Source organism: Ailuropoda melanoleuca, chromosome X (assembly GCF_002007445.2).
Source record: "Ailuropoda melanoleuca isolate Jingjing chromosome X, ASM200744v2, whole genome shotgun sequence".
Lineage (NCBI taxonomy): Eukaryota > Metazoa > Chordata > Mammalia > Carnivora > Ursidae > Ailuropoda > Ailuropoda melanoleuca.
In genome coordinates this window covers 49,406,560-49,432,013 of record NC_048238.1, presented here as the reverse complement: position 1 = coordinate 49,432,013, position 25,454 = coordinate 49,406,560, and the positions used below count along the sequence as shown (strand labels likewise).

General features: G+C 40.3%; 1 protein-coding gene across 1 annotated transcript in view; it reads right to left on the bottom strand.

Annotated features, from left to right (window-relative positions):
• The window catches only part of AR (androgen receptor), a 182,303-nt gene that overhangs the window by 67,888 nt on the left and 88,961 nt on the right, over positions 1-25,454 (bottom strand). The window contains exon 2 of the mRNA XM_002929171.4: positions 17,659-17,810. Within this exon, the coding sequence (XP_002929217.2) occupies positions 17,659-17,810 (152 nt within the window). The remainder of the gene's footprint in view (positions 1-17,658; positions 17,811-25,454) is intronic.

Here is a 25,454-nt window from a genome sequence, read left to right as displayed (position 1 = left end):
TCAGAGGAAGGCTTATCTGCAGGACCCATTGTCTGTGCATATTCCCTGATGTGAGTCAGCAAACTGGATTATATTTCCTAGAACAGTGAGGGTCTCCTTGAAGCAATATATCAATCACATTCTGCTCCAAAGAGGGGTCAGGTCACTCACTAGTGTTGCTAGTAACGTAGGGGTCAAATGCTCACAGCATAACATAAGGGCTTGCTATTAGGAAGTGACCTTCTTCTTGCTGGATATGTGTTTAAGTTTTTGGCATTTCCTTAGGACATCTTAGGAGCATAGTGGATGTGTTAACAAACAAGGAAAAATGTTATGAAGATTGGGCCAAGGTGACATGGCCAAAGGAGAGCCACCTTATGGGAAGACATCTAATGCCCCCAAAATGTTCTTTATTGTTTTATCTGGGATTCCAAGGAACAGAGTCCTGCCTTTATTTTCTATACAGAGTATCCAGTTTGTTCTCCCTCAGTATTCACTAATTTTGATGAATAAGAGCTCATCTTTTTTGCTTTGTGGGAACCCAAAGAATGTGATCTCTACTTATACTCAGGGTAAGAGGCCAAGAACAGTGGGTGGTAGCACTGGAAGCCAAAGTAAGAGAAACTGAGTACCAAGGGAGACAAAAAACAAAAACCCTGGGGGACAGAGCTGGAAAATGCAATTTGATTCTTATAGAGCCCCTTTACCTTCAAACACAGAGGGTTCCATGTTCGACTCTAACTTGGGGAGCCTGTTTTTTTTTTCCAGATAGAATTTACAGTTCTGCAATAGATTTTGCAGTCTCTATCAAAAAAAGAAAACTACAGTACCTGAAAGCTACAACCCCCACACCATATCAGTGAAGTCAACTGATAGGTAAATATAGACAACTGCCTCCCTGCAATTCCTCAAAGGCAACTACCATTCTAAAGATTTTCCCATCGCAAGAGGTAGTGGCAGCTGGCCTCTATCACACAGTAGTAGTTGTAATCCTGTGTGACAGCTGGTGTGAACTTACTTGTATGTACTGAGTCTGCTATGCTGCCCTAAGTTCTCCTGCCCTGTTGGTTTTCCTATATCCAAAATCCTCATGGTTTTCTAATGTCTACAGATGCTAATTCGGACCTGGATATCACCTCAGGCCATCACCCCTACAATTCTATCTGAAGTCAGCTATTGGCTGCTCAGAACTCAATCATCTCTCCCTAGTATAAAGTGATTTCACTGCTTCTGTTGTACCCACAAACCTAACACAATTCTAAGTCCTGTTAAGTGAAACATTTTTATTTCTCTCCATAGCCCTTCCTCTGCTTCCCTCTTCCCATTCTGTTCTTTCATCCTACCAAATGCTCAGTGCCTTCATTTGACCCTTGGCTCCTCAGAGCTTGCCTCTTTGATGTTTTATCTAAGCCTTCCTATTCCAGATAAAAGATAACAGAACCTGTTTCGAATCCCCTATGCCTTTCAAAATTTATGAGACTGGTGTTTCATGCCTCCAGAGTCCTGCCGGTGGATACACTGACAACCTAATTCCCCACAGTATTTCCTGATAATGGCTGAATGTGTCCCAGAAAGTAAAGTCTTCCAAAACAGCTCCACATATGGTGGGGGTATCAGACACTGTGACACATCATGCATGGCAAGATACTTTGAAACAGGGGGGCCTTTCATAATTTCTTAACACATAACATATGATTTTGGCTGTCTATATAGCCACCTGCCTCCCTCCAATTCCTCAAATGTGTCTAGCTTTCCTAAAGATCTGCCTATCACATGCTCCTACCCCTAATCCCTGCTTTTGACCCAGTATTTCCACTGGTAGAAATGGGTCCTAAGAAAATTATAAAAAGAAAAAATGTAATGCACATGAATACAACCTAAGTACATGCAAACAATCTAAATATCTAACAGTAGATGCGTAAGAAAAAAAAAACCTGTTATTCTATAAATTATTCATGCATGAGGGCAAGGCCTAAAAGAATGAGATACGTGTTAGTCAGTTGTTGTGTGAAGGTGATGGCCATTTAAAAAAGTCATTAGCAGAAAGTATAATCTCCAGATAGGTGATGTAATTTCACATGTTTAAGATTGAAGGCTGAAGCCCATAAGGCACAATACAATCCAGCAATGCATCTAAAGTAAAATCGTGGCTTCATCAGGGTGAACCTTCCACTGAGGAAATCGCTCTAGCAGAGGGAAAAATATAGGTTAAGTACATTACTGAAAGGTAAAGTAAAAAGTGGTAAGAGCCAAAAGAGAGGGACTCATGAAGTGCTGTGGGTATACAGACAAGGGTTTGGTGCCTTTTGATGGGGTGGAGGCTTCATGGAGGAGGAGGCATTTGAGTGAGGAATGTAGGACTTAAGGTTATGGAGATGCAGAGGGAATAGCCTGAGTAAAGGTGAGGAGGAAGAAAAGTTTGGGCTTGCAACGGGATAACAGAATAGTTTAACTACATTGTAAGTAAAGCCTCCTACAGTATTTTGTCATGCTTGGATGTAAAACAAATACTGATCATCCATTTTAGGAACAGAATGAAAAATGGAACACAAATGACCAAGCTGGAATAAAATTAGATTAACATTCTTTTTTGGGGGGCGCCTGGGTGGCTCAGTCATTAAGCGTCTGCCTTCGGCCCAGGGTGTGATCCCACGGTCCTGGGATCGAGCCCCACAAGGGCTCCCTGCTCCGCTGGGAGCCTGCTTCTTCCTCTCCCACTCCCCCTGCTTGTGTTCCCTCTCTCGCTGGCTGTCTCTCTGTCAAATAAATAAATAAAATCTTTAAAAAAAATTCTTTTTTGGGGGGGAGGCTTTGATTTAAATCAGTTAACTTCTCTATAATACTTTTTTTTAAAGAATTATTTATTCATGAGAAGAGAGAGAGAGAGCACCTCAATGGGGGGTGAGGGACAGAGGGAGAGGTAAAGAGAGAGAAGTCCATGCAGGCCTCATGCCCATTGTGGAGCCCAACTAAGGGCTTGATCTCATGACCTGAGCTCAAACCAAAAGTCAGATGCTCAACTGACTGAGCCACCCAGGGACCCCTCTCCATAATTCTTAATAACATTGTTTCTTTTGGCCTTTGATTTAAAACAATTACTGCATAATTTGTCCCATTTTTTTATTAATCTCTCTTACGACACTTATCAGAACAGTATTTAATTTTTGTTTCCACATTGATATCCTCCACTAAACTTTGAGATCTTTGAAAGGAGGACTGTGTCTCATTCATCACTGAATTTCCAGTATCAAGCAAAAGGCCTGGAATATGCATGCCTCACTGTGTGCTTATCTGTTGCTCCTGCTGGACTGAGATTTTCTTTTTCATTTTATTTATTTATTTTATTTTTAAAAATTTTTTATTATGTTATGTTAGTCACCATACAGTACATCCTTAGTTTTTTTATTTCTTTTATTTCTTTTTTTTTTTTTTTTACTAATTTTTATTTTGTCATATTGGTCACCATACAGTGCATCCCCAGTTTTTGATGCCATGTTCCATGATTCATTACTTGCATATAATACCCAGCACACCAGGCAATACATGCCCTCCTTAATACCCATCACTGGCCTATCCCAATCCCCCACGCCCCTCCCCTCTGAAGCCCTCAGTTTGTTTCCCAGTGTCCACAGTCTCTCATGGTTCATTCCCCCTTCTGTTTACCACCCCCTTCATTCTTCCCTTCCTTCTCCTACCGATCTTCCTATTTCTTATGTTCCATAAATGAGTGAAACCATATGATAATTGTCTTTCTCTGCCTGACTTATTTCACTTAGCATAATCTCCTCCAGTCCCATCCACATTGCTGCAAATGTTGGGTAATCCTTCTTTCTGATGGCTAAGTAATATTCCATTGTATATATGGACCACATCTTCTTAATCCAGTCATCTGTTGAAGGGCATCTCGGCTCCTTCCACAATTTAGCTATTACATCCTTAGTTTTTGATGTAGTGTTCCATGATTCATTGTTTGCGTATAACACCCAGTGCTCCATGCAATATGTGCCCTCCTTAATACCCATCACTGGCCTAGCCCAATCCCCTCCGCCCCAAAGCCCTCGGTTTGTTTCCCAGAGTCCATAGTCTCTCATGGTTCATTCCCCCTTCTGTTCCCCCCCCACTTCATTCTTCCCTTCCTTCTCCTACCGATCTCCCTGCTCTTTCTTATGTTCCATAAATGAGTGAAAGCATATGATAATTGTCTTTCTCTGCATGGACGGGACTGGAGGAGATTATGCTAAGTGAAATAAGTCAAGCAGTGGACTGAGATTTTTTTACTCATCTCTCCCTCGTTCTTAGCCCAAGGCCTGACATATAATAGAGGCTAAATGTATGTTGAACTGTGATGAATTCATTCCCTTCCTGCTCTCTTAGTCCTAGGTATCTCAGTTTCCTCATTTGCAAGTATCTTCTACGTCATAAGGGTGTTGTGAAGATTAAGTAAGCACTTAGTGTAATGCCTAACACATAGAAAATGTTCAGTAAATGTTAGCTTCTATGATTATCATCATCATTATTGTTTGTTGTTGTTGATAAGGCTTCCAGACCTGCTGATAAGGATAGGCCCCTCAAACTGTGCTGGTCTTGGTCAGAATTGTCTTAAAACTTAGCTGACATTTGAGGGTATGTCCATTAGACTAGAAACTCCCTGACAACAGGGCCAACTCACACTAGTCACTGGGCCCACACAGGGCCTGACTCAATACATGTTTGTTGAAAAAAATGAATGAGTAAAAGCTACTCACCCTCCTGCCCTTTTTCTCTGCTACTAGACCATGAGAATACAAATACCTAAAATCCAGTTTCCTCTAACTAGGGGACAGGGCCTAAGGAGCTCTGGGCAGCCCACCATTGCTCTAACCAACTCCTTTTGGGTTTTTGTTACTTAGGAATATACACACTGCAAAACTATTATATTCTGAATTGTGTCTGAAATATGCCATCTGTCTGAAAATAATTACTACCAAATTATCCATGTAAATAGCAACACGTGAATTATTTAATTCATACTAGCATTTCTACAGTGAAATCATGGGGCCCCTGGAAACATTTTATACTTTGATACAGGGCTGATTTTTCATTCATGTAATAGGAGGCATTGTCCATAGTGTTTGGTTCACATTATACTTCAAAGTCTGGCACTATGCAAGGAAACTTCCAGTTGCCTTACTTCATGTAATTTTTTTTTTAATATTTTACTTATTTATGAGAGAGTGGAGGGAAAGAAACCCAAGTGAACTCTGTACTGAATGCAGGGCTGGATGCAGGGCTCGATCTCATGACCCTGAGATCATAACCTGAGCCGAAACCAAGAGTAGGACTCTCAAACAACTGAGCCACTCAGGCACCCCAACCTCACATAATTCTTAAAATTACTCTGGGGATGGTCATCATCATCCTCATTTTACAGGTGAGAAGACTAAAGCTCAGGGAGGAGATGTCATTTTCCCAAGGTCACGCTGTTAACAAACATTGGACCTAAATCAAGTATTTTACCCTTATATTAATAGGGCTTCTAGGTAGAGAGCACTTAGTATCTTTGTAAGGCTCTTAGGTAGATGAGAAGTCACTCCATATATCCAAACCCCTTTCATTTGTTTTCTACATCTATTTGTGCTCCCATGTGATCATAATCTGAACCTAAATTTGCTGGCTGGTTTTCATCAAGTTGCAAAAACAAATGGCAAAGAAAAACGTTTTCTAAGTAACACGGACTATAGAGGAGTTTCTGGGGAGTCATGGAGGCTACACAGGTGGGGTGGAAGAAGAGGCAGGGCAGTGGGAAGTAGGAGGACTTTAGTCATAATCAACACAAGTAAAGGACCAATCCTGTCTGTATTTTGAAGCTGAGCAGAGCTAAGGAACCTCAAGAACTGGATACCCATCTACTGATGGGCCCTGGGGGCACTTGACAGGGTACTAACCATTCCCCAAACACATTGGGTTTTAGATAAGATCTGAAGGTGATTCAGGTTGGAGTTAGAGATAAGCAGTTTGCTACACATAGGTTTTGGTTGACTCAGTTTTAAAAGGATCAACATTGAAGAGTGAGTGGGGGTGGAGGGATGTACAGACAATCTATGGGAAGAAGAATGAATACAGCATATCACCAGTGTTTCATTTTAAACACAATAGAGTCACAGATCATACCAAAGCTTTATCCTGTTTTTGAAAGAAGTGCCCCTTACCCCAAACAACAACAACACCAACAACGAAAACAACACCACTACAACCAAACCACATTCCTCCACGAGGTCCAAAGCACCAATAATATAGAAGGCAGCACTCTACATAAAAGACAGCCTGGCTTGGTTTCAAAAAATATCCATCCGGCTTCAGGAAAAGAAGCCTTAAAATATTATTTACACAGGTGCTGGCTCAGGTTTCTATTGAATCTGGCCTCAACATACTTTAAAACATGCCTCTGGCTGGACAAGGGAAACCAATGGCTGAAGAACATGGAGGATAATTTATGACCTTTGTTAGCTTTTCTCTTGGCCATTGGCTGTGGACCTGCTAACCAGGGAGGTCAGAAAAGTCTTGAGGATGAAGACACACAGAAAGCTCTGACACCTTCAAGTCCAAAGCCTGGAAGCCAAGAGAGGCAATGAAACATGTGCTTGCTGAGCTGTCTGGGGAATGTTACACACAGTGCCCTGGAAAGCAAAGAAGGAAAAGGAAGGGACTAATCTTTGTTATATTCTTATACAAATACTATTGGCCCTTCTGATCAGTAAGTAAGTAACCCTGAAAAGGCGTGTGTGTGTGTGTGTGTGTGTGTGTGTGTGTGTGTGAACCTTACATTACCAGGGGACTACCACAAATACCATTTCCCATCTTTCCTTTCTGGCTACCCAGGGGACACCATAAGTGTGTGTGTGCCAGTAACTAAGGCTTCACTCCAGGAGAAGGAACCAAAACTTACTGGGCACCAGGAGCTGTGTTATACATCATTTAGTTCTTACAATAGCCATGGGAGCTATTACTCTCCTCACAGAAACACAGAGGAGCTAAGTGACTAGGGATTGAACTTAGGTCTACCTATTTCCCATGGCTGATGCATAATAAAGTAAACCACTGACACATGGACACATCTGGAGTATCCATAAGATTTTAGAGATTTATTTTAAATATTTAGATTGTTACAGATTTACTGCTAAATTCTTCAAAACCATATAGTCCAACCACTTTATTATTCAGATGGAGGTTTTGTGATACAAAGATGCAATGAGACATGCCTAAGGCCACATGGGTAAGTCAACGGCAGAACCAGAGCCCCTTTGGTGCTCTTGCGTTGCATCTTGTTCCACTATCTAGACAGCAGCCTACTTCCAAAAAGCCCCGAGATTAGAGTAGGACAGGAAGGCATAGCTCCACATGGGGTGGGGCAGGCACAAAAGGCTGACTGAAGCCTGGTCAAGGGACCTGCGGCGTGTGATAAGGAGAACTCAACCACCTCTGCACTGTATAAAGTTTCCCAAGTTAGCCTCTTGCTTTCATGTAGTCCTGTCTTTGGTTAGTCTGCTTCCTCTTCCTTAAGTTCCTTTCCTACATTTTTGTACCTAGCAAATTATTATGCATCCCTCAAGACCTAAATCAACCCTTAACATTTTTGTGGAGTCTTCTCAAACTTTCCAGGTAAAACAACACACTTTCTTATTCTGTATGCTCTAGGGGATTGCATACTTATTTCTAGTACAACACTTATTTCACTCTGTTATGTTGAGAACTCTGCGTCATATTCACTTCGCAGCCACTAACTAGTTGTATGACTTTGGGAAAGTCACATTAACTCTCCTATGCCTCAGTTCCCCTTGCAAATTGGGGATAATAATAATAACCTACATCATAAGGTTGTTGTGAGGACACTGAGAAAATATCTATAAAGCAATATTGGGCATACTGAGTGCCCAATTAATAGTTTTTGTTATTATCTCTTATCCCAGTGCCTGGTAGAGGTCTAGTGTACACATTAAGCAAGCACTCAAGTTGAATAAATGGACACCATGTGGGGAAAGTGCCAGTCATCAGCCATTTTGGATATCACTTTAGTCAGGCTACTCCTTTGTGAATCCATAAATTCCTTATCAAAGACTAGACTAGACTAGTGGTCTGTAATCTTTTCTGTGTTATAGGACCTCTGAGAATCACATGAAAGCTATGCAACTGTCCCTAAAAAAACAAATAAATGTTTATACACATGAGACCTTGCAAGAATCTTCATACCATAAAATGACTTATAGAGCCCTTCTACTATAGACTAGAATTAGTACACATTCCCCTTCTAAAGGGAAAAACATATACTTACAGAAGATGCTCTTACATGTGGTAGACGCAGAGGGGACCCCCAGGGGCTAAGCACTTTCTGGGAGCCAAGGGCTGTTCTAAATGTTTATTATGCTGCCTCACATAATTCTTGGGGGTTTCAAGGTAACAATGTCTGTGACTCTGCTAATTGGTTGTGAGGCCAGAGAGCCCCTCAGATAAGAAACAAGAAATCTCTAGGAAGCCCTAATTTCTGCCAGTTATATGTTCTGTGAACCTGGAAAAGCCATTTCCTATCTCTGAGCCTCAGTTTCCTTGCCCATAAAATGACTTGGTCAGATTTTTAGATTTCTAAGTTTCTTTTCTTCAAGTTTTAAAAGATTAGCATTTTAAGAGCCTATGACTCCAAGCACTGCAAATCTTTCATCTTTTCATTAAACTCATGGCTGAATTAGCCGTCCACAAAGTGAAAGAGATTGTAACCATGGGCTGTTAGGAATGTGTTTTATGTAACTTATGGAACTGTGAGAAGCCCAGTCTCCAGGGCCCACATGCAGATACTACAATGAAATCAAGGTCCTTCCACATTATGACACATCTCAGGAGACAAAGGAAGATCAACATTTTAAAAGACAACAAGACTGTGACTTTTTTACCTCTGTCCTAAAATATAGGATTTTCTGTTTTTGACATCAAAGAAGAGGAAAATAAATTTGTTTTTCTACTGGCCCCATGGAAAACATTCTGTGGTACACTTTGAGAAGGCTCAAAGCCAAGGGTCAAGGAACCAGGACTCTACCATTTATATGCATATGCTCTGTTTCTGAGCTGTTCCCTTAGCTTGGTAATGAGCAAAATTCTCTTGAGAAAAGGTGTTAAATTATGCTTTCTGTTCTGTGGCTGTGTGATGAGACTGAATTAAAAGCCAGCAAGGCTGGTTGTATCAGAATTCGTATTTTCGGTGGAAAAAAGACAGTCTCTTCAATAAATGGTGCTGGGAAAATTGGACAGCTACATGCAAAAGAATGAAACTTGAACCACTCTCTCACACCATACACAAAAATAAACTCCAAATGGATGAAAGACCTCAATGTGAGACAGGAATCCATCAAAATTCTAGAGGAGAACATAGGCAACAACTTCTATGACATCGGCCAGAGCAACCTTTTTCACGACACATCTCCAAAGGCAAGAGAAATAAAAGATAAAATGAACTTATGGGACTTTATCAGGATAAAGAGCTTCTGCACAGCCAAGGAAACAGTCAAAAAAACTAAGAGACAGCCCACGGAATGGGAGAATATATTTGCAAAGGACACCACAGATAAAGGACTGGTATCCAAGATCTACAAAGAACTTCTCAAACTCAATACACGAGAAACAAATAAACAAATCATAAAATGGGCAGAAGATATGAACAGACACTTTTCCAATGAAGACATACAAATGGCTAACAGACACATGAAAAAATGTTCAAAATCATTAGCCATCAGGGAAATTCAAATCAAAACCACACTGAGATACCACCTTACGCCAGTTAGAATGGCAAAGATAGACAAGGCAAGAAACAACAATTGTTGGAGAGGATGTGGAGAAAGGGGATCCCTCCTACATTGTTGGTGGGAATGCAAGTTGGTACAGCCACTCTGGAAAACAGTGTGGAGGTCCCTTAAAAAGTTAAAAATTGAACTACCCTATGACCCAGCCATTGCACTACTGGGTGTTTACCCCAAAGATACAGACGTAGTAAAGAGAAGGGCCATATGCACCCCAATGTTCATAGCTGCATTGTCCACAATAGCCAAATCATGGAAGGAGCCGAGATGCCCTTCAACAGATGACTGGATTAAGAAGCTGTGGTCCATATATACAATGGAATATTACTCAGCTATCAGAAAGAACGAATTCTCAACATTTGCTGCAACATGGACGGCACTGGAGGAGATAATGCTAAGTGAAATAAGTCAAGCAGAGAAAGACAATTATCATATGATTTCTCTCATCTATGGAACATAAGAACTAGGAGGATCGGTAGGGGAAGAAAGGGATAAAGAAAAGGGGGGTAATCAGAAGGGGGAATGAAACATGAGAGACTATGGACTATGAGAAACAAACTGAAGACTTCAGAGGGGAGGGGGTGGGGGAATGGGATAGACTGGTGATGGGTAGTAAGGAGGGCACGTATTGCATGGTGCACTGGGTGTTATACGCAACTAATGAAGCATAACTTTACATCGGAATCTGGGGATGTACTGTATGGTGATTAACACAATATAATAAAATAAAATTAAAAAAAAAAAAGAATCCGTATTTTCCCTATGAAGAGTAGGAGGTGGTGAAAGCACTATGGCTCACATGCCCCTGGCCCTACCTAATGAAGAAACTGCTGATGAACCACCAGCTCTTTTAAAGTATTTGGGGCTGTCTTAGGAAGAAAAGCTCCCTGTCAAATTAGTGCTACTCAGTGGCTCCTTGGTTTCTTCTCACAATACTTATGTCTTTCTTAACTTCTTTCTGTCATTTCTGACTCTATTGTTCCTTTTCACTGTTGTTTTTCTTGTTTGCCTAGGCATAACCTTTTCTTTCTACTTTGGGTTAGTATGTTTATATATTTGAGAGGCAGCTGTGCTATAGCAGAGCGACTGTTATCTTTGGACTCAGAACACCTGGATTCAAATTCCAGCTATTCCATTTAAGATCTGTTGATTAACCGGCAAAGCCTCAGTTTGCTTATGTGGAAAACCACAAGGATGACTGTGCCTTCTGTCCCAGATGATTGTGAAGTTCAAATGAGCAGTGGATATTGTGGCCCTGAATTCATTGAAGAGATTTAAAGATGTCCAGGATTGGGACACGTGGGTGGCTCATTCGGTTAAGCATCTGACTCTTGATTTCAGCTCAGGTTATGATTTCAGGGTCATGAGATGGAGCTCTGAGTCAGGCTCTGGGACAGGTGAGGAGCCTGCTTAAGATTCTCTCTCTCTCTTTCTCTCTCTCTCTCTCTCCCTCTGTCCCTTCCCCCCCAACTTTCACATGCATGCTTTCTCTCTCTCTCTCAGGAAAAAAAGAAAAAAAATGTCCAGGATTAGGATCACCAAGCTCCTTGAGGCAAGCTCTATATCTTGAGTATGAGAGCCCAATACCCCACATGTAGGAAGCACCCAGTAAATGTTTACTGGCTGAATGCATGAGCAGATTACTACCAAGCCTGTTCTTATGAGGTGTTCAGTAGAAGAACGGCCCTACTTTAGCCAGGAGCTGAGGAGATTCCATTGGGGTGCCCCAGGAACTGCAACAAAGACTGGAAGCAAAGGGACTGAGAATTCTAATCTTTATTCCCTTTATAAAGATTCATTCACCTCCAAATCTCAGTTTCTTCTTTTGTATAGGAGGAAGTTTCCTCTTCTGTACCCTCTTCTGGCAGGTAGAACTCACCTGCCTACTTGGAATGCTGAGAGCAGTTGTCTAGTCATGAAGAGGAGGGTGAACACATGAATAATAGGTTCCAGAAGTATGCACACATAGCTATTACAACTGAAGAGATCGTTTTTTGAAATAATGGCTCATCACAGAGTTCGATCATTTTGAAGGATAACATGTTTCTTGCTATGGGACTAGAACCCATAGAAGTAAGAAATAACTCCTACCTTTGGAGAAAAGGTGGTTCTAACATTTACCCTTGCAATAGAAGCCAACTGCAAAGATCTACTACACAGAGTTTCACAATTACCAAGAGATTCTGTGAAGGATAGAAAAAAAGTTCTGGCTGCAGTATATGGGCTTTAAAAATGTAACAGATTGGGGAATAGTAACACAAGGTGGAAGCAGGCAATGGACTCAGAATATCTTGCAAGTGACAGCAACTTCTTGCTAATCATTATTTCATAAAATGTACATGCTGTAAATAAGCAGGCACAGAGCACTATATAGCAGCAATGGCAAATTGTTGACATGGCTCCCAAACTGGGGACTAACAAGAGAGTTGAGTAAAGATCAACTGCAATGGGTTATAGAGCTAAATTATTTATTCTGAAGGCCTGTGTTCTAGTTTTGTTATGGGAACAATCAGAATTAAGCCAGCAAATGTGTAAAAACAAAGAATTATGGGGAAATGTATGGCAGATCCATAACTCAGCTGACTACCTGGGCCCTGCTATCTATCAGACAGAGAGTTTTTCTGTACCACTTAGTATCAGATGGTCCCCAAAGTCCTTCCTTTTTACCACCTGAGTTTTATGTGGCATCGAGCAAAACTCATTCATACATATTTCATAGTTATCCATATGGTTGCAGTACAAAAGTCTAGAAAACATATGAAATATTTTCAATTTCTGGGTATTGTAAAAGGGAATGAGCTACTAGATCATTAGAAAAATGTGTCCTCTTCTAGCATTCCTATATTAATTTACTTTTTTCCTGTTTACTAAAAAATGCTCAAGACCTAGAGGCCACCAGGCCAAGCATTCTGGACAAAAAAGACATGCAAACTTTGGCCACTCAGAAGAATGTTTAAAATTAGATAATCTAGAGAGTTACTAAAATACCAGAAGCTGGGAAAAAGTGAAATTTACTCTACAGATTTGCAAGCACAGGAGTGACCATCTAAACCAGGAGTCAAAAACTACAGTCCACAAGCCAGATCCAGTGTGCCACTTGTTTCTGTGTGGCTCAAGAGCTGAGAATGATTTTTAGATTTTAAATGACTGAAAAAGATCAAAAGAAAAATATTCCGAATGGCATGTGAAAATTAAATGAAATTCAAATTTTAGTGCCCATGAAGTTTTATTGTAATACAGCCACACCCATTAGCTTATGTTATGTATTGTCCAGGGCTGCTTTCAGGCTACAAAGGCAGAGTTGAGTAGTTGAGTCAGAGACCATATGGCCCACAAAGCCTAAAATATTTACTACCTGGTCCTTTATAGAAAAATTTGGCTGACTCCCTGATCTAAAGTCTGGCTTTGACATTTAGAAAAACCTGACATAGATAAAAGATAAGAGGACTCTGTGAAAAGTTATCTAGGATCAGTGCAATCAGAATCAGTCAATTCCTTGGCCAAAGATACCTGATCAAGGCTCTGTTGAAGCTGCAAGCAGATCCTCCTAGCATAGTTAATATACCCCTGGGAAATGTTGCTCAAAAAGCCAAGGAGTGAAGAGGACACTGAAAGGCATGAAAAACTCTCCGCAAGACTCCAAACAAGAAGTTATATTCAATGCCACATGAGTTGAGGTGGGAAAGAGTGGATTTAAAGGACAGGAAGAGTTCAATGAGGGTTCACTTACATTTCTTCCCTCACAAAAACCTGGGGTGAGAGAGGGAATCAAAGCCATACTTATATAAAATTTGCCAAGAATACTAAATTGAGACATATTGTAAACATCAGTGATGATGGTGTAATTCTTTGAGTCCAGAATGTAAACTATGGTTTCAGTTTTATGATGTGTACCAAACAGCACTCCATGTGTACAAAACAAATGGATGTACAATCTCCAATGTTTTACTAGAAAATGTCCGAAAAATAGTAAATTCTTGAGCACATAGTGCACATGATGAATTAATTAACCCTCTTTGAAACATGATGTGGTAGAGATGGGTATTTATGTCCTGATTTTCCAGATGAGAAAATGGAAAAGAAAGGAAGTTATCCAACTATGGTCACAATGCTGGGGGAAGGGAATCCCAGAGTCCTGAATTTTAACCTACCCCATCCACAGTGCACTTTCTCAGCTGGCTTTATCCTCATCCTATAAACGATTTTTAAAAGAATGGGAGCTAGGATTCACCATCTGTTAGGAAGGCAAAACCGAAAATGCATATAGGTATAAACGCGTATTTGTTCACTGATGTAATAGTTTTGACAGTGGTGATGTTTGTAATTTGTAGAACCATCGTAAAAAGTCAAAGCTGGAAAAGCATATTAAAAATATCTAGGGGCGCCGGGGTGTCTCAGTCTATTAAGCATCCAACTCTTGATTTTGGCTCAAGTCATGGTCTTGGGGTCACGAAATCCAGCCCGGCATCAGGTTCCTCACTGGGTGTGGAGCCTGCTTGAAATTCTCTCTCTCTTCCTCTCCCTTTACCCCACCCCTACTCATGCTCGCTCTGTCTCTTTCTCTCTCTCTATATATATATAAATCTAGTAGAAGTCCCTTATTTTACAGACAGAGAAAATTAAAGTGCAAAGAGGAAAATTAATTATTCAAAGCCAGACAACTAAAACCCCTCTGTGCCCCTACTCCATGTATGGGCATCACCTTCCTTTGACTTCCTGGACTTTTAGACAACATTCAATATGCCTTCCCCTGTCACCTCCCTGCTCATCCCATCACCCCACCAACTAGCTGATTCTCCTCATGCCTGTATCTAGCCCACAGATCATCCTCCAACTGCATGAGCATATATGAACATGCACACACACATTCACCAAGTTTTCATCAACCAGATTTTAGTGATTTTACCCCCATGGCCTAGCATCATTTTTTTTAAATCTCAAAATATGCAGATACCTCCCTGACTAGCCTAATCCTCACCCCAAACTCCCAGAATTACTGACAACAAGAAAATATGGGGCTCCTTCCTCTTCTTCCTCCTCAATAAGAAAACCTGCCTCGATAACAATTGACTCTGTGCTGAGCCTTGCACCAAAAACAGCATTAAAGCCTCATGGTTTATGAACTAACAAAGCTAGAAATGGATTTCTGTCTGATGTGCCAGGCTTTTAAGTCTTGTACCTGTGCCCAGTCCAGAGATTTCTGAAACCATGAATAAAGTGGTAATCAACACTCTGAATACTCAGTCTGACTTAACTGACAACAACAAACAAATGAGGAAAAGAAAGATTTGTGCTCCCACTCTCTCCAAGACAGGTGGAATTCCAAGTTTCAACAAGGCAGATTCAGAAACACTTTCATAAAGGCCACTGGGGCAATTAGGACACATTGTAAAAATGGGGGAAAACAAATCAATAAATGTTCTTTGTGGATAATATGACAGTCTCCTGCCTTCAAATAGAGTTAATGACAACAGTAAACTCCAGCCAACAAGCTTTACAAATGGGAGGAGAAAGAAAATGCCTTCTTTTTATTTTTTTTGCTTTTTGTTGTTGTTGTTGTTTGTTTGCTTGTTTTTAACCACCTTCTCCTGTCCCTCAAAGGACTCAAGACTGGAACCTGGGGTTCATATTCCAAAGCTCCATAGCTTTCTAAGAAATCCATTTGTGACTATTTGTATTTCAAATGGCCAAGAGTATTTGGCCCCATGACCTCACAGAGGCTCATTTTCTCAAAGAAAATATTACCAAGTTTCCCTAACTTAAGTGATTCTAGGATCTAGAGCATTTTGAGACCTTGCTGGATTTCCAAGTATTCTGTAAGTTGAGTGATTACCCCTTTCCACTTCCCTATTCTCAAACAGCCCAAGATCCACATCATAGCACAGCTCCTCCCAGGCAGCCCTGCCAGTTGCCATTCTGCCTTTCTCCCTCCTTTAGCCCTAACTTCTGCAGAAAGCTTCCATGTGGAATATGTTACGACAGCAAAATATTCCCTTTTACAATATGTTTGATCACTTTCCCTGTTTTCCAAAAATAACAATATTGTGACTCAGATTTGTAAAACCAAGAGGCAGCATCAAATACAATCTAATCTATCTGACTGTTGAATTTGCTTGTTCAGTTGCTTACTTGAACTCTTTCCCCATCTGATATGGCTGCTATTACTGTGGTGTCTGGGCTTACTGACACGTTATCTCTAGATGAGTGCTCTGGTTTATTCTCTGCTCTATAAGCAGGGCCTACTGGATGATGGGGTAGGAGGAGGAAGCAGATTCTCACTGGGGAAACTGGGGGTGATCTGATGTCTTTGGGCTGTTCTTCACTTTCTTTTCTGACAGCCATCCTTCTGTAAGTACTCATAAGAAAGGCAGGGATTGCTCTCTGTGTATCTTTCTAAACTGCCTAGGTTTAGGTACTGGGGCCCTGGACCCATACTAGCCCAGCACAAGCAGTAGCAACAGGCCACTTGGGGGTATGGAAGGAACATGCAGCATGCTTTCAGTAATACTAAGAGCTAGCTGTCTCCTTGTTGCTTTGGGGACTGGAAGAAAACAAAATAACAATTTTCTGTTTTAGAAGTATTCCTGCCACCTGTCTAAAATAATGAAAAGGCACTCATCATTCCAATTGGCTGTCAATGGGGAAACCAGTAAAGGACACCTGCTTTGCACCTTTTCTCTAGATGCCAAGAACTCCCTGGTGCTTCTGCTGTCCTCTGGTGGATGCTATCACATTTCTGATGAAGGGTGTGGCTTATATACTTGCCACTTTTAAAAGTGTCCTCCAGGTTTGTAGCTCTTACCTAAGGAAAGGCTGTTTTGGTTCTGACTTGGAATTCAACACCTCTAGGCCAGTGAGAGAGAAGGAAAGGTTTTGGTAAGAAGTATTTCCTTTGTGGAAAGTGGAGATAGGAGTAGATACTGGTGTTTGGCAACTGGGTTTGCCCCCAGGGCAGAGCATCTCTGTCTAGATGCTGCTTATCAGTGTCCCATTGAGAAAAGAAGTCCTTAGTACAGAATGGAGAATGAAGTGGAGAAACAGGAGGTTTGAGCACAGGTTGACTGGGAAGGAAGGAATCATTAACATATATAGGAGGTCTGGAAATGGGAGTTTTTGCTGTAGGACATAGGCTGAGCACCTCTAGGAGCTGATCAGACATAAATTGTTCTAAGCTAAATAAGACTAAGAAGCCAGGGCTTGAGCCCACTTAGCCAAATATAAGATTCAACTTAGCATGAGGTGCTATACCAACGGATAGCCCCTGAGGGAAAACCTATGGAGAGAATAAAAGTGTTTTATCACTCGAGATCCCTATTTACCTAGAGGCTATTAATGCAAAGAAGCCCCAAGGAGGCAGCAGCAGGAAGGAGCAGGTGCACAGACTGATGGTCTGCTGAACAGCAAGAACACTTCCTTTCTGGGGCTGAGGCCAAGGAGACTTTGTGAAAAAACAGTCTCATATACACTACAGAGGATGGGTGGGGACTCAGTTGGTGTTTCTCCATTTCTAACTTCTCTAATACAATTTTTCCCCTCACTACACAATAGAGTGAAACACAAGCAGTGAAGATGTTAGAACTTTTCAAATCATTAATTTTCTTCCATTCTTAGGACCACGCCAAGATGTAAGCACCAGATAGGACCACCATCATTGACTACATTGCCTGTCCTACCAAGGTTGCCAAAGCCAGGGTACTAGCAAATAGAAAAACTTTCTTCTTTAGGTTCTTAGGTTCTTTGAGAGGGTCCCGCCAGTGACCTTACCTCTGAGATGATAAAATCCTGGGCTCTGGAAGATTGGTGTCTCTCTATATAAGATTAAGGAGAAAGGGAAAAAGGAGTGTGCAAGACCCTTTACCTTCAGCGGCTCTTTTAAAGAAGACTTTGCAGCTTCCACAAGTGAGAGCTCCATAGTGACAGCCAGAAGCTTCATCGCCGCAGATCAGGCAGGTCTTCTGGGGTGGAAAGTAATAGTCAATGGGTAGAACATGGTCCCTGGCAGTCTCCAAACTGAAAAGACATATGAGAAACAATGCAATACATGTCAGTGGCTGGCAGAGATAAGAGGATAGAAGTAGAAGGTCTTCAGGAGCCAACTTACATGTGTAAATTACTAATTTTTATAAAATAAAATTATTCCTTACTTAATTGAGTCTGTGTGAAGCTGATTTTTTCTGGTACCTCTAGGGAGGGTGTTCATACACTTTCCTGTCACGTGGACAGAGCCTTTTTGGATCCTGCTAAGGAATTCGAGAAGTTCTCTGGGATCAGCCAGTCTCATGGGCTAAGTTTACATGAGGGAAGGATGAAGACAGAAACCTGAGGTTAGGGGCGCCTGGGTGGCTCAGTCAGTTAAATGTCTGCCTTCAGCTCAGGTCACGATCCCAGGGTCCTTGGATGGAGCCCTGCATCAGGCTCCCTGCTCAGCGGGGAGCCTGTGTCTCCCTCTCCCTCTGCCATTCCCCCTGCTTTTGTGCTCTCTCGGTCAAATCAATAAACAAAATCTTAAAAAAAAAAAAAAGAAATCTGAGGTTAAGGTATTTAACTTAAGGGGGTTCAGGCAACAATTTCAGAGCAGTTAAATGGTATGAACCCAGCTCTACGGCCTTACCTTACCAAAGGGAGACCTAAGGTAAAAACATCTAAACAAAGCAGTTCGGTACGCTTTGCTCTAGTTCTCTGAGCCTCACTCTCACCTGTCAATAATATTGCCCATCCTACAAAGCTACTGTTGTGAGTGGCAGTATAAATTGTATAAAAGGATAAAAAGCCTTTAAAATGAATAATACACAAGTGAAGGATCACGATTAGTGTTATCATACCAGCCTGCCTTGGTCTTTCTTTCCCCCATTCCTTCACTTAGCCATCTCTGTAGATCACATGGACATCCGCTCTCCCCATTCTACAACATAAAGCAGCAGAATCCTTATGCCTGGGGCTCTTGTTGGGAAATGATACACAGTGATGCTGGAAATTTCTCAGGCTATCATCTCAACACTTGGCCATTAAAATACTCATAGCGTCCTGGGGCGCCTGGGTGGCACAGCGGTTAAGCGTCTGCCTTCGGCTCAGGGTGTGATCCCAGCGTTATGGGATTGAGCCCCACATCAGGCTCCTCCGCTATAAGCCTGCTTCTTCCTCTCCCACTCCCCCTGCTTGTGTTCCCTCTCTCACTGGCTGTCTCTATCTCTGTTGAATAAATAAATAAAATCTTAAAAAAAATACTCATAGGGTCCTTAGATTAGGATGGAGCTTCAGGGGTCACCTAGTCTAAACCTCCTATCTCTAAGAAGATGTGTGTCTGAATCCCTTAAGATGGATGTGAAGGAGAGGGTCAGAAAGTGAATCCTGAAACCTTAATGGAAGCATAATTTTGACTCTCCCATAGTAATTAATTCAGGTTTAAACAAATGAAACATGGTTCTTCTAAGCAAGGGTCAATTTTTTTTTCTCTCCTATGCCCTATGTCTAAGCATTCAACAAAACTCAAGTGACCTCCTGGGTTAATCTGCCTAAGGTAGATGACAACTGTCCATATTCTCATCTACAGGAATGCAGCCATATTTTTTATGAGAACTTCCTTACTAAGGAAGGAAAACAAGCCTTAATGGCAGCCTATTTGCTGTGCTGGGTTCTTTCTACACTTCAAACAACTCCAAGAAACATTTTTTTTTCTCATTATATCATATGAAGAAAGATTCAGAGAGGTGAAACCCAAAATGATTTGACAGCAAGCCCAGGATATCTGGCTCCACATCAATAGAGTTTCCATTACCCTATCATCTTCCTGCCACTCTCTCACTTTCTACACATGGCTCCTTGATTATCATGCTTAGCATAGTCATCAGAATCCAAAAAAGCATGAAATGTTATCCTTCCCTCAATAACCATGGATCAGTCCTGGCAGGGCAAGAGCAAAGAAAATTTTTGCTTAGGCTATAGCTGACAAACAGTTTACCTCTAAGACACAAATATTAGCCTTTATTCAAGTCCCAAGTACAACAGAAAGCACTCAAAAAATTTGGCTGATATGAAAACCCAGCAGCTGGCTATGGTGGCCTATCTTTTTCCCCCACAAGTTCTCTCTTTCCCGACTTGACTTTGGAAAGCCAGCAGGAGTTTGTCCACAAACCAAGACTAGCAGGACCACAAGTTTCACAGGAAAATAGCACACTTCCCATATATAAATGGGCCAAATGTTAAGAGCATCATTCCCTTGGCTAAAAATGTCATTTCCTTGGGTAAACAATGTACCCCCTCTTCATTCATGAAGCAAGGAGAAGCAGAAGTTTTTTTGTTTTTATTTTTGCAAGTGTCTTCATCCTTTTCTCTCTTTTTTTGACTTCTGGAAGCCATTCAAATAAAGTAAAATAAAAAGATCCCAACAGCACGTATTTAGGCACTTAATATGCCAGGCCATTTCATATATATCATCTCACTTAATGTCCCCCCCAAACTCTGCCAGGTAACTCCATATCATCTCTATATTATAGGAGAGGAAGCTATTGTTCAGGAAAATTGAACTTGTTCAAGATCACTCATCTCATAAGTGGGAATGCCAGATTCCATCTTAGGTAAGTCTGACTCCAAAGTGCCAATTCATAACCCATGACTAACCATGTTATAAAATTGAAGGTTGAAATTAGATAGACTGACTCAACCCCTAGCATCTAACCCTATGAAGAAAGCAAAAGGCTAGGTTCTGGGGATATCGTCATGATTGATATATTATTCTTGCCTCTAAGAAACCTACTATCTAGTACAGAGGACATACAGGAAGCAAGAAACTGTAAAATAACAGTAGATGATATAATAGAGTACAGATTGCTGCAGATGAAGAAGCACCTCAAAAACAGGAATGTTTTTTTGAAAGGTATAAAAGTATATGTGGGTAGACGAGAATTGATGATATTGACAGTAATTTTTATCATATGATTGGAAAATAAATATTAGATATACAATATGGAAACCTGCATAAATAAGAGGTCTTTTTGAAAAGAGCCTTTAAGGAACAGAAATTTTCATCTATATTAAAATTTAAAATACAGTTCAAATGGTTGAAAATAATCTAATTAATCAAATTTATAATCAATGCTTAAAGACTGAAGAAAGTCTCAATATTTTATTAGATATACGTTTAATAAAATGCACCATTTACAAAAATAACTATAAAAGAGGAGGAAGAAGAAGATAAATAATAAAGACTATTTTAGAATCTGAACTTTTCCTAATCCCATTTTGACTAAAGGCCTGAGATGTCTGTTAAACTCTCCAGGCTGGTCTCTGCCTACCTAACGCCCCTTTTTCTGGAAAAATATTTTGGATGCACTCTCACTGACCCTGGCCTAGTGTGGACAAAAGGCACATTTCAGTTCTGCCTCATGGGCTGACCTTTGGGCCCTAGAAATGAAAACTGCAACCTATCACAGGTTTATATCCTAGAAACTCATGCACATATGTACCAGGAAGGTGGTGTGGGAATGGTCATAGCAGCTTTATTTATAAAAGCAGAAATGATAAACATCCACTAAGAGGAGAAAGGAAAAATTACAGCATACTCATTCAATAAACCACAATTCAGCAATGACAAGGAAGAGAATACAGGTACACATGGGTAAATCTCACAAGCTAATGTTGTATAAAAGACATAAATCATAATAGCCTACATATTATCTACATATTATATGATTCTATTACATACAGTTCCAAAAAAAGGCAAAAGTAAACAATATATAATTTGGGAATACACACACACACACACACACACACACACGGGAATAATAAACCCCAGATACAGGATAGTGGTTACTTCTAAGGGGAGACTGTGGTTAATGATGTAAGGAAGGAGGATACAAGTTGATTTATGCATTCATTTAAAAATATTAAGTGTCGACCACATACCAGGCACCATTCTAGGTTCTGGAGTTAGAGCAGTAAACAAACAAAAAATGGTTTTAATGTTCTTATTCTTTAGTCAGGGCTCATGGCTGTTCATTTTATTATTATGCTGTATAACTAACTTATATAATACATGCATGCTTTATATGGCTATAACAGCATATAGTGAAAGAAAAAATAACCTGAGAAGTTTCTAACGTCTTCCTAAATGACATCCTAAGTGCAAGAACAGCAGAGGTTTGCTTTGAGAACAAGTAAGCTCAGAATTTGCATGCAACATTTGTATTTCTTCTTGCCTCCCCTGGGTTACATTCTCACTTATTATCCCTACGCAGACATTCAGTTTTATCAGTCTGAAGGAGAAGCGCTGCCATATAAAATGGAAGTTTCCCAAACCAGAATACCACTTGCTTTTCTTCAACAGGTTCACAAATAAGTAAAATTTATAATCAATGCTTATAATCAACACTAGAAGCTATAGGACTACAAATGCCAGCTCAGCTATGGGGAAGTTGGGCTCAGAAATCTTCAGCACCTAGATATACTCTCAGTCTGTCTTTCAGACTTGAAAATACCTTAAAGGGTCTGACTACTTTAAGCAAGTTCCCCAAGGATTGTGGAACCAAGGTGAAATGCAAAAGTCACAGACTAGTTTTCCTTGTTTGGAAGATGAATGTCAACTCAGCAGGGCTTTGGAGCCAGGCAGAGCTGGGCTGGAATCCTGCATCCACCACTGAACCTTGGTCCCAGTCATTAAGGTTCTTTGAACTCTATTTGTCTCATTTGGAGATTGGGGATACTTTCTAACCTAAAGGGCTTTTGTGAGAATTATATTAAATGGTGCATGTTAAGCTGCATTGTAAGTAATAGGTTGCCTTCACCTTTTGCCTTACCATAAAAATGAGGGAGAAATGTCCTTATCCTTATCCATATTTTCCCTGATATTTAGTAACTTAAAATAATTTTTTTTTGTTAATCACATTGTGGAATACAGTGATAACTCTACATGAATTTTTAAGATAAAAATTCATAAGAAATTAATTATTCTCCCCTCCTAAGTCTCTTGTGCTTATTTCTTTGTGGGCACAAGGGTTACTTTAGTGGAGAAATTGACAAAGTAACAATTTAAGACTGGTAGCTTCTTTTTGCCCTGCAAGCCTGAGATTTGAAATTTGATGACTGTCTGTCCAAGAGGACAGTCAGGTTTTCTTCTTTTTTTAAAGATTTTTTATTTATTCATGAGAGAGAGAGAGAGAGAGAGATTGAGAGCACGAGCAGGGTGGAGGTTCAGAGGGAGAGGGAGAAGCAGGATCACCTCTGAGTGGGGAGCCCAACATGGGGCTTGATCCCAGGACCGCAGGATCATGACCTGAGCCTAAGGCAGATGCTTAACCAACTGAGCCACCCAGGTGGCCCCAGTCACGTTTTCTTTGAAAAGTACTACCTGACTGCTAAAACTAATACATGAGTTCAACAAAGGTGCAGGATATAAAACCAATGTGCAGAAATCTGTTACATTTCTATACACCAATTAATGAAGCAATAGGAAAAACAAATCAAGGAATCAATACCATTTACAATTGCACCAAAACCCAGAAGATACCTAAGAATTAACCTAATTAAAGAGGTATAATAACTGTACCTTGAAAACTATAAGACACTTATGAAAGAAACTGAAGAGGACACAAAGAAATAGAAAAGCATTAAAATGTCTATACTACCCAAAGCTATCTACACATTCAATGCAATTCCTATCAAAATAACAACAACACTTTTCACAGAGCAAGAACAGACAATCCTAACATTTGTAACACCAGAAAAGACCCTGAATAGCCAAAGGAACGTTGAAAAAGAAAACCAAAGCAGGAGGTATCACAATTCTGGACTTCAAGCTGTATTACAAAGCTGTAATCATCAAGACAGTATGGTACTGGCAAAATAACAGATACATAGACCAATAGAACAGAATAGAGAATCCAGAAATGGACCTACAACTGTATGGTCTACTAATCAACATAGCAGGAAAGAATATCCAGTGGAAAAAAGACAGTCTCTTCAACAAATGATGTTGGGAAAATTGGACAGCCACATGCAGAAGAATGAAACTGGACCACTTTCTTACAGGGCACACAAAAACAAATTCAAAACAGATGAAAGGCCTATTGTGAGACAGGAAACCATAAAAATTCTAGAGAACACGGGCAGAAACCTCTTTGACCTTGGCCATAGCAACTTCTTACTAGACACGTCTCCAGAGGCAAGGGAAACAAAAGCAAAAATGAACTATTGGGTCTTCATCAAGATAAAAAGCTTCTGCACAGCGAAGGAAACAATCAGTAAAACTGAAGGGAAGTCTACAAAATGGGAAAAGATATTTGAAAATGTCTATCTGGTAAAGGGCTATTATCCCAAATCTATAAAGAACTTATCAAACTCAACGCCCCAGAAACAAGTAATCCAGTTAAGAAATGGGCAGAAGACATGAATAGACAATTTTCCAAAGAAGACATACAGATGGCTAACAGGCACATGAAAGGTGCTTGATATCACTCAACATTAGCGAAATACAAACCAAAACTACAATGAGATACCATGTCATACCTGTCAGAATGCCTAAAATTAACAACAGAAGAAACAACAGGTGTTGACAAGGGCGCGGAGAAAAGGGAATCTTCTTGCACTGTTGGTGGGAATGCAAACTGAAGAACAGTATGGATGTTCCTTAAAAAGGTAAAAATACAACTACCCTATGACCCAGCAAGTGCACTACTAGGTATTTAACTAAAGGATACAAGAGTATGGATTCAAAGGGGTACATGAACCCCAATGTTTATAGCATCATTATTAACAATAGCGAAAGTATGGAGAGAACCCAAATGTTCATCGACTGATGAATGGATAAAGAAAATGTGGTAAATACATACAATAGAATATTACTCAGCCACCAAAAGATTGAAATCTTGCCATTTGCAACAACATGGATGGAGTTAGAAAGTATTATGCTAAGTGAAATAAATCAGTCAGAGAAAGACAAATACCATATGATCTCACTCACACGTGGAATTTGAGAAAGAAAACAGATAAACATATGCAAAAGGGGAGGAGAAAAAAGGGAGAGAAGAAAACAAGCCATTAAGATGCTCTTAATGATAGAGAACAAACTGAGGGTGGATGGAGGGAGGTGGGTGAGGGATGGCCTAGATGGGTAATGGGTCTTTGTTAATTATTTATTTTTAAAATTCCAGTATAATTAACATACAGTGTTATATTAGTTTCAGGGGTACAATACAGTGATTCGACAATTCTATATGTTAGTCAGTGCTCATTACAATAATTGTACTCTTAATCCCCTTCACCTACTTCACCTATCCCCCACCATCCACCTCCTCTCTGGCAGTCACATTTTTTCTCCATAGTTAAGAGTCCAGTTTTTTTGTTTCTCTTTTTTCTTTGTTCATGTGTTTTGTTTCTTAAATTCCACATATGTGTGAAATCATATGGTGTTTGTCTTTCTCTGACTGACTTAATTTAGCATTGTACGTTCTAGGTCCATTCATGTTGTTGCAAATGGAAAGATTTCAGTCTTTTTTATGGCTGGGTGATAGATGATAGATAATAGATAGATGATAGATAGATAGATAGATAGATAGATAGATAGATAGATAGATAGGTAGATACCAACCACATCTTCTTTACCTATTCATCTGTGGATTGCTTCCATAATTTGGCTATTGTAAATAACGCTTCAATAAACAT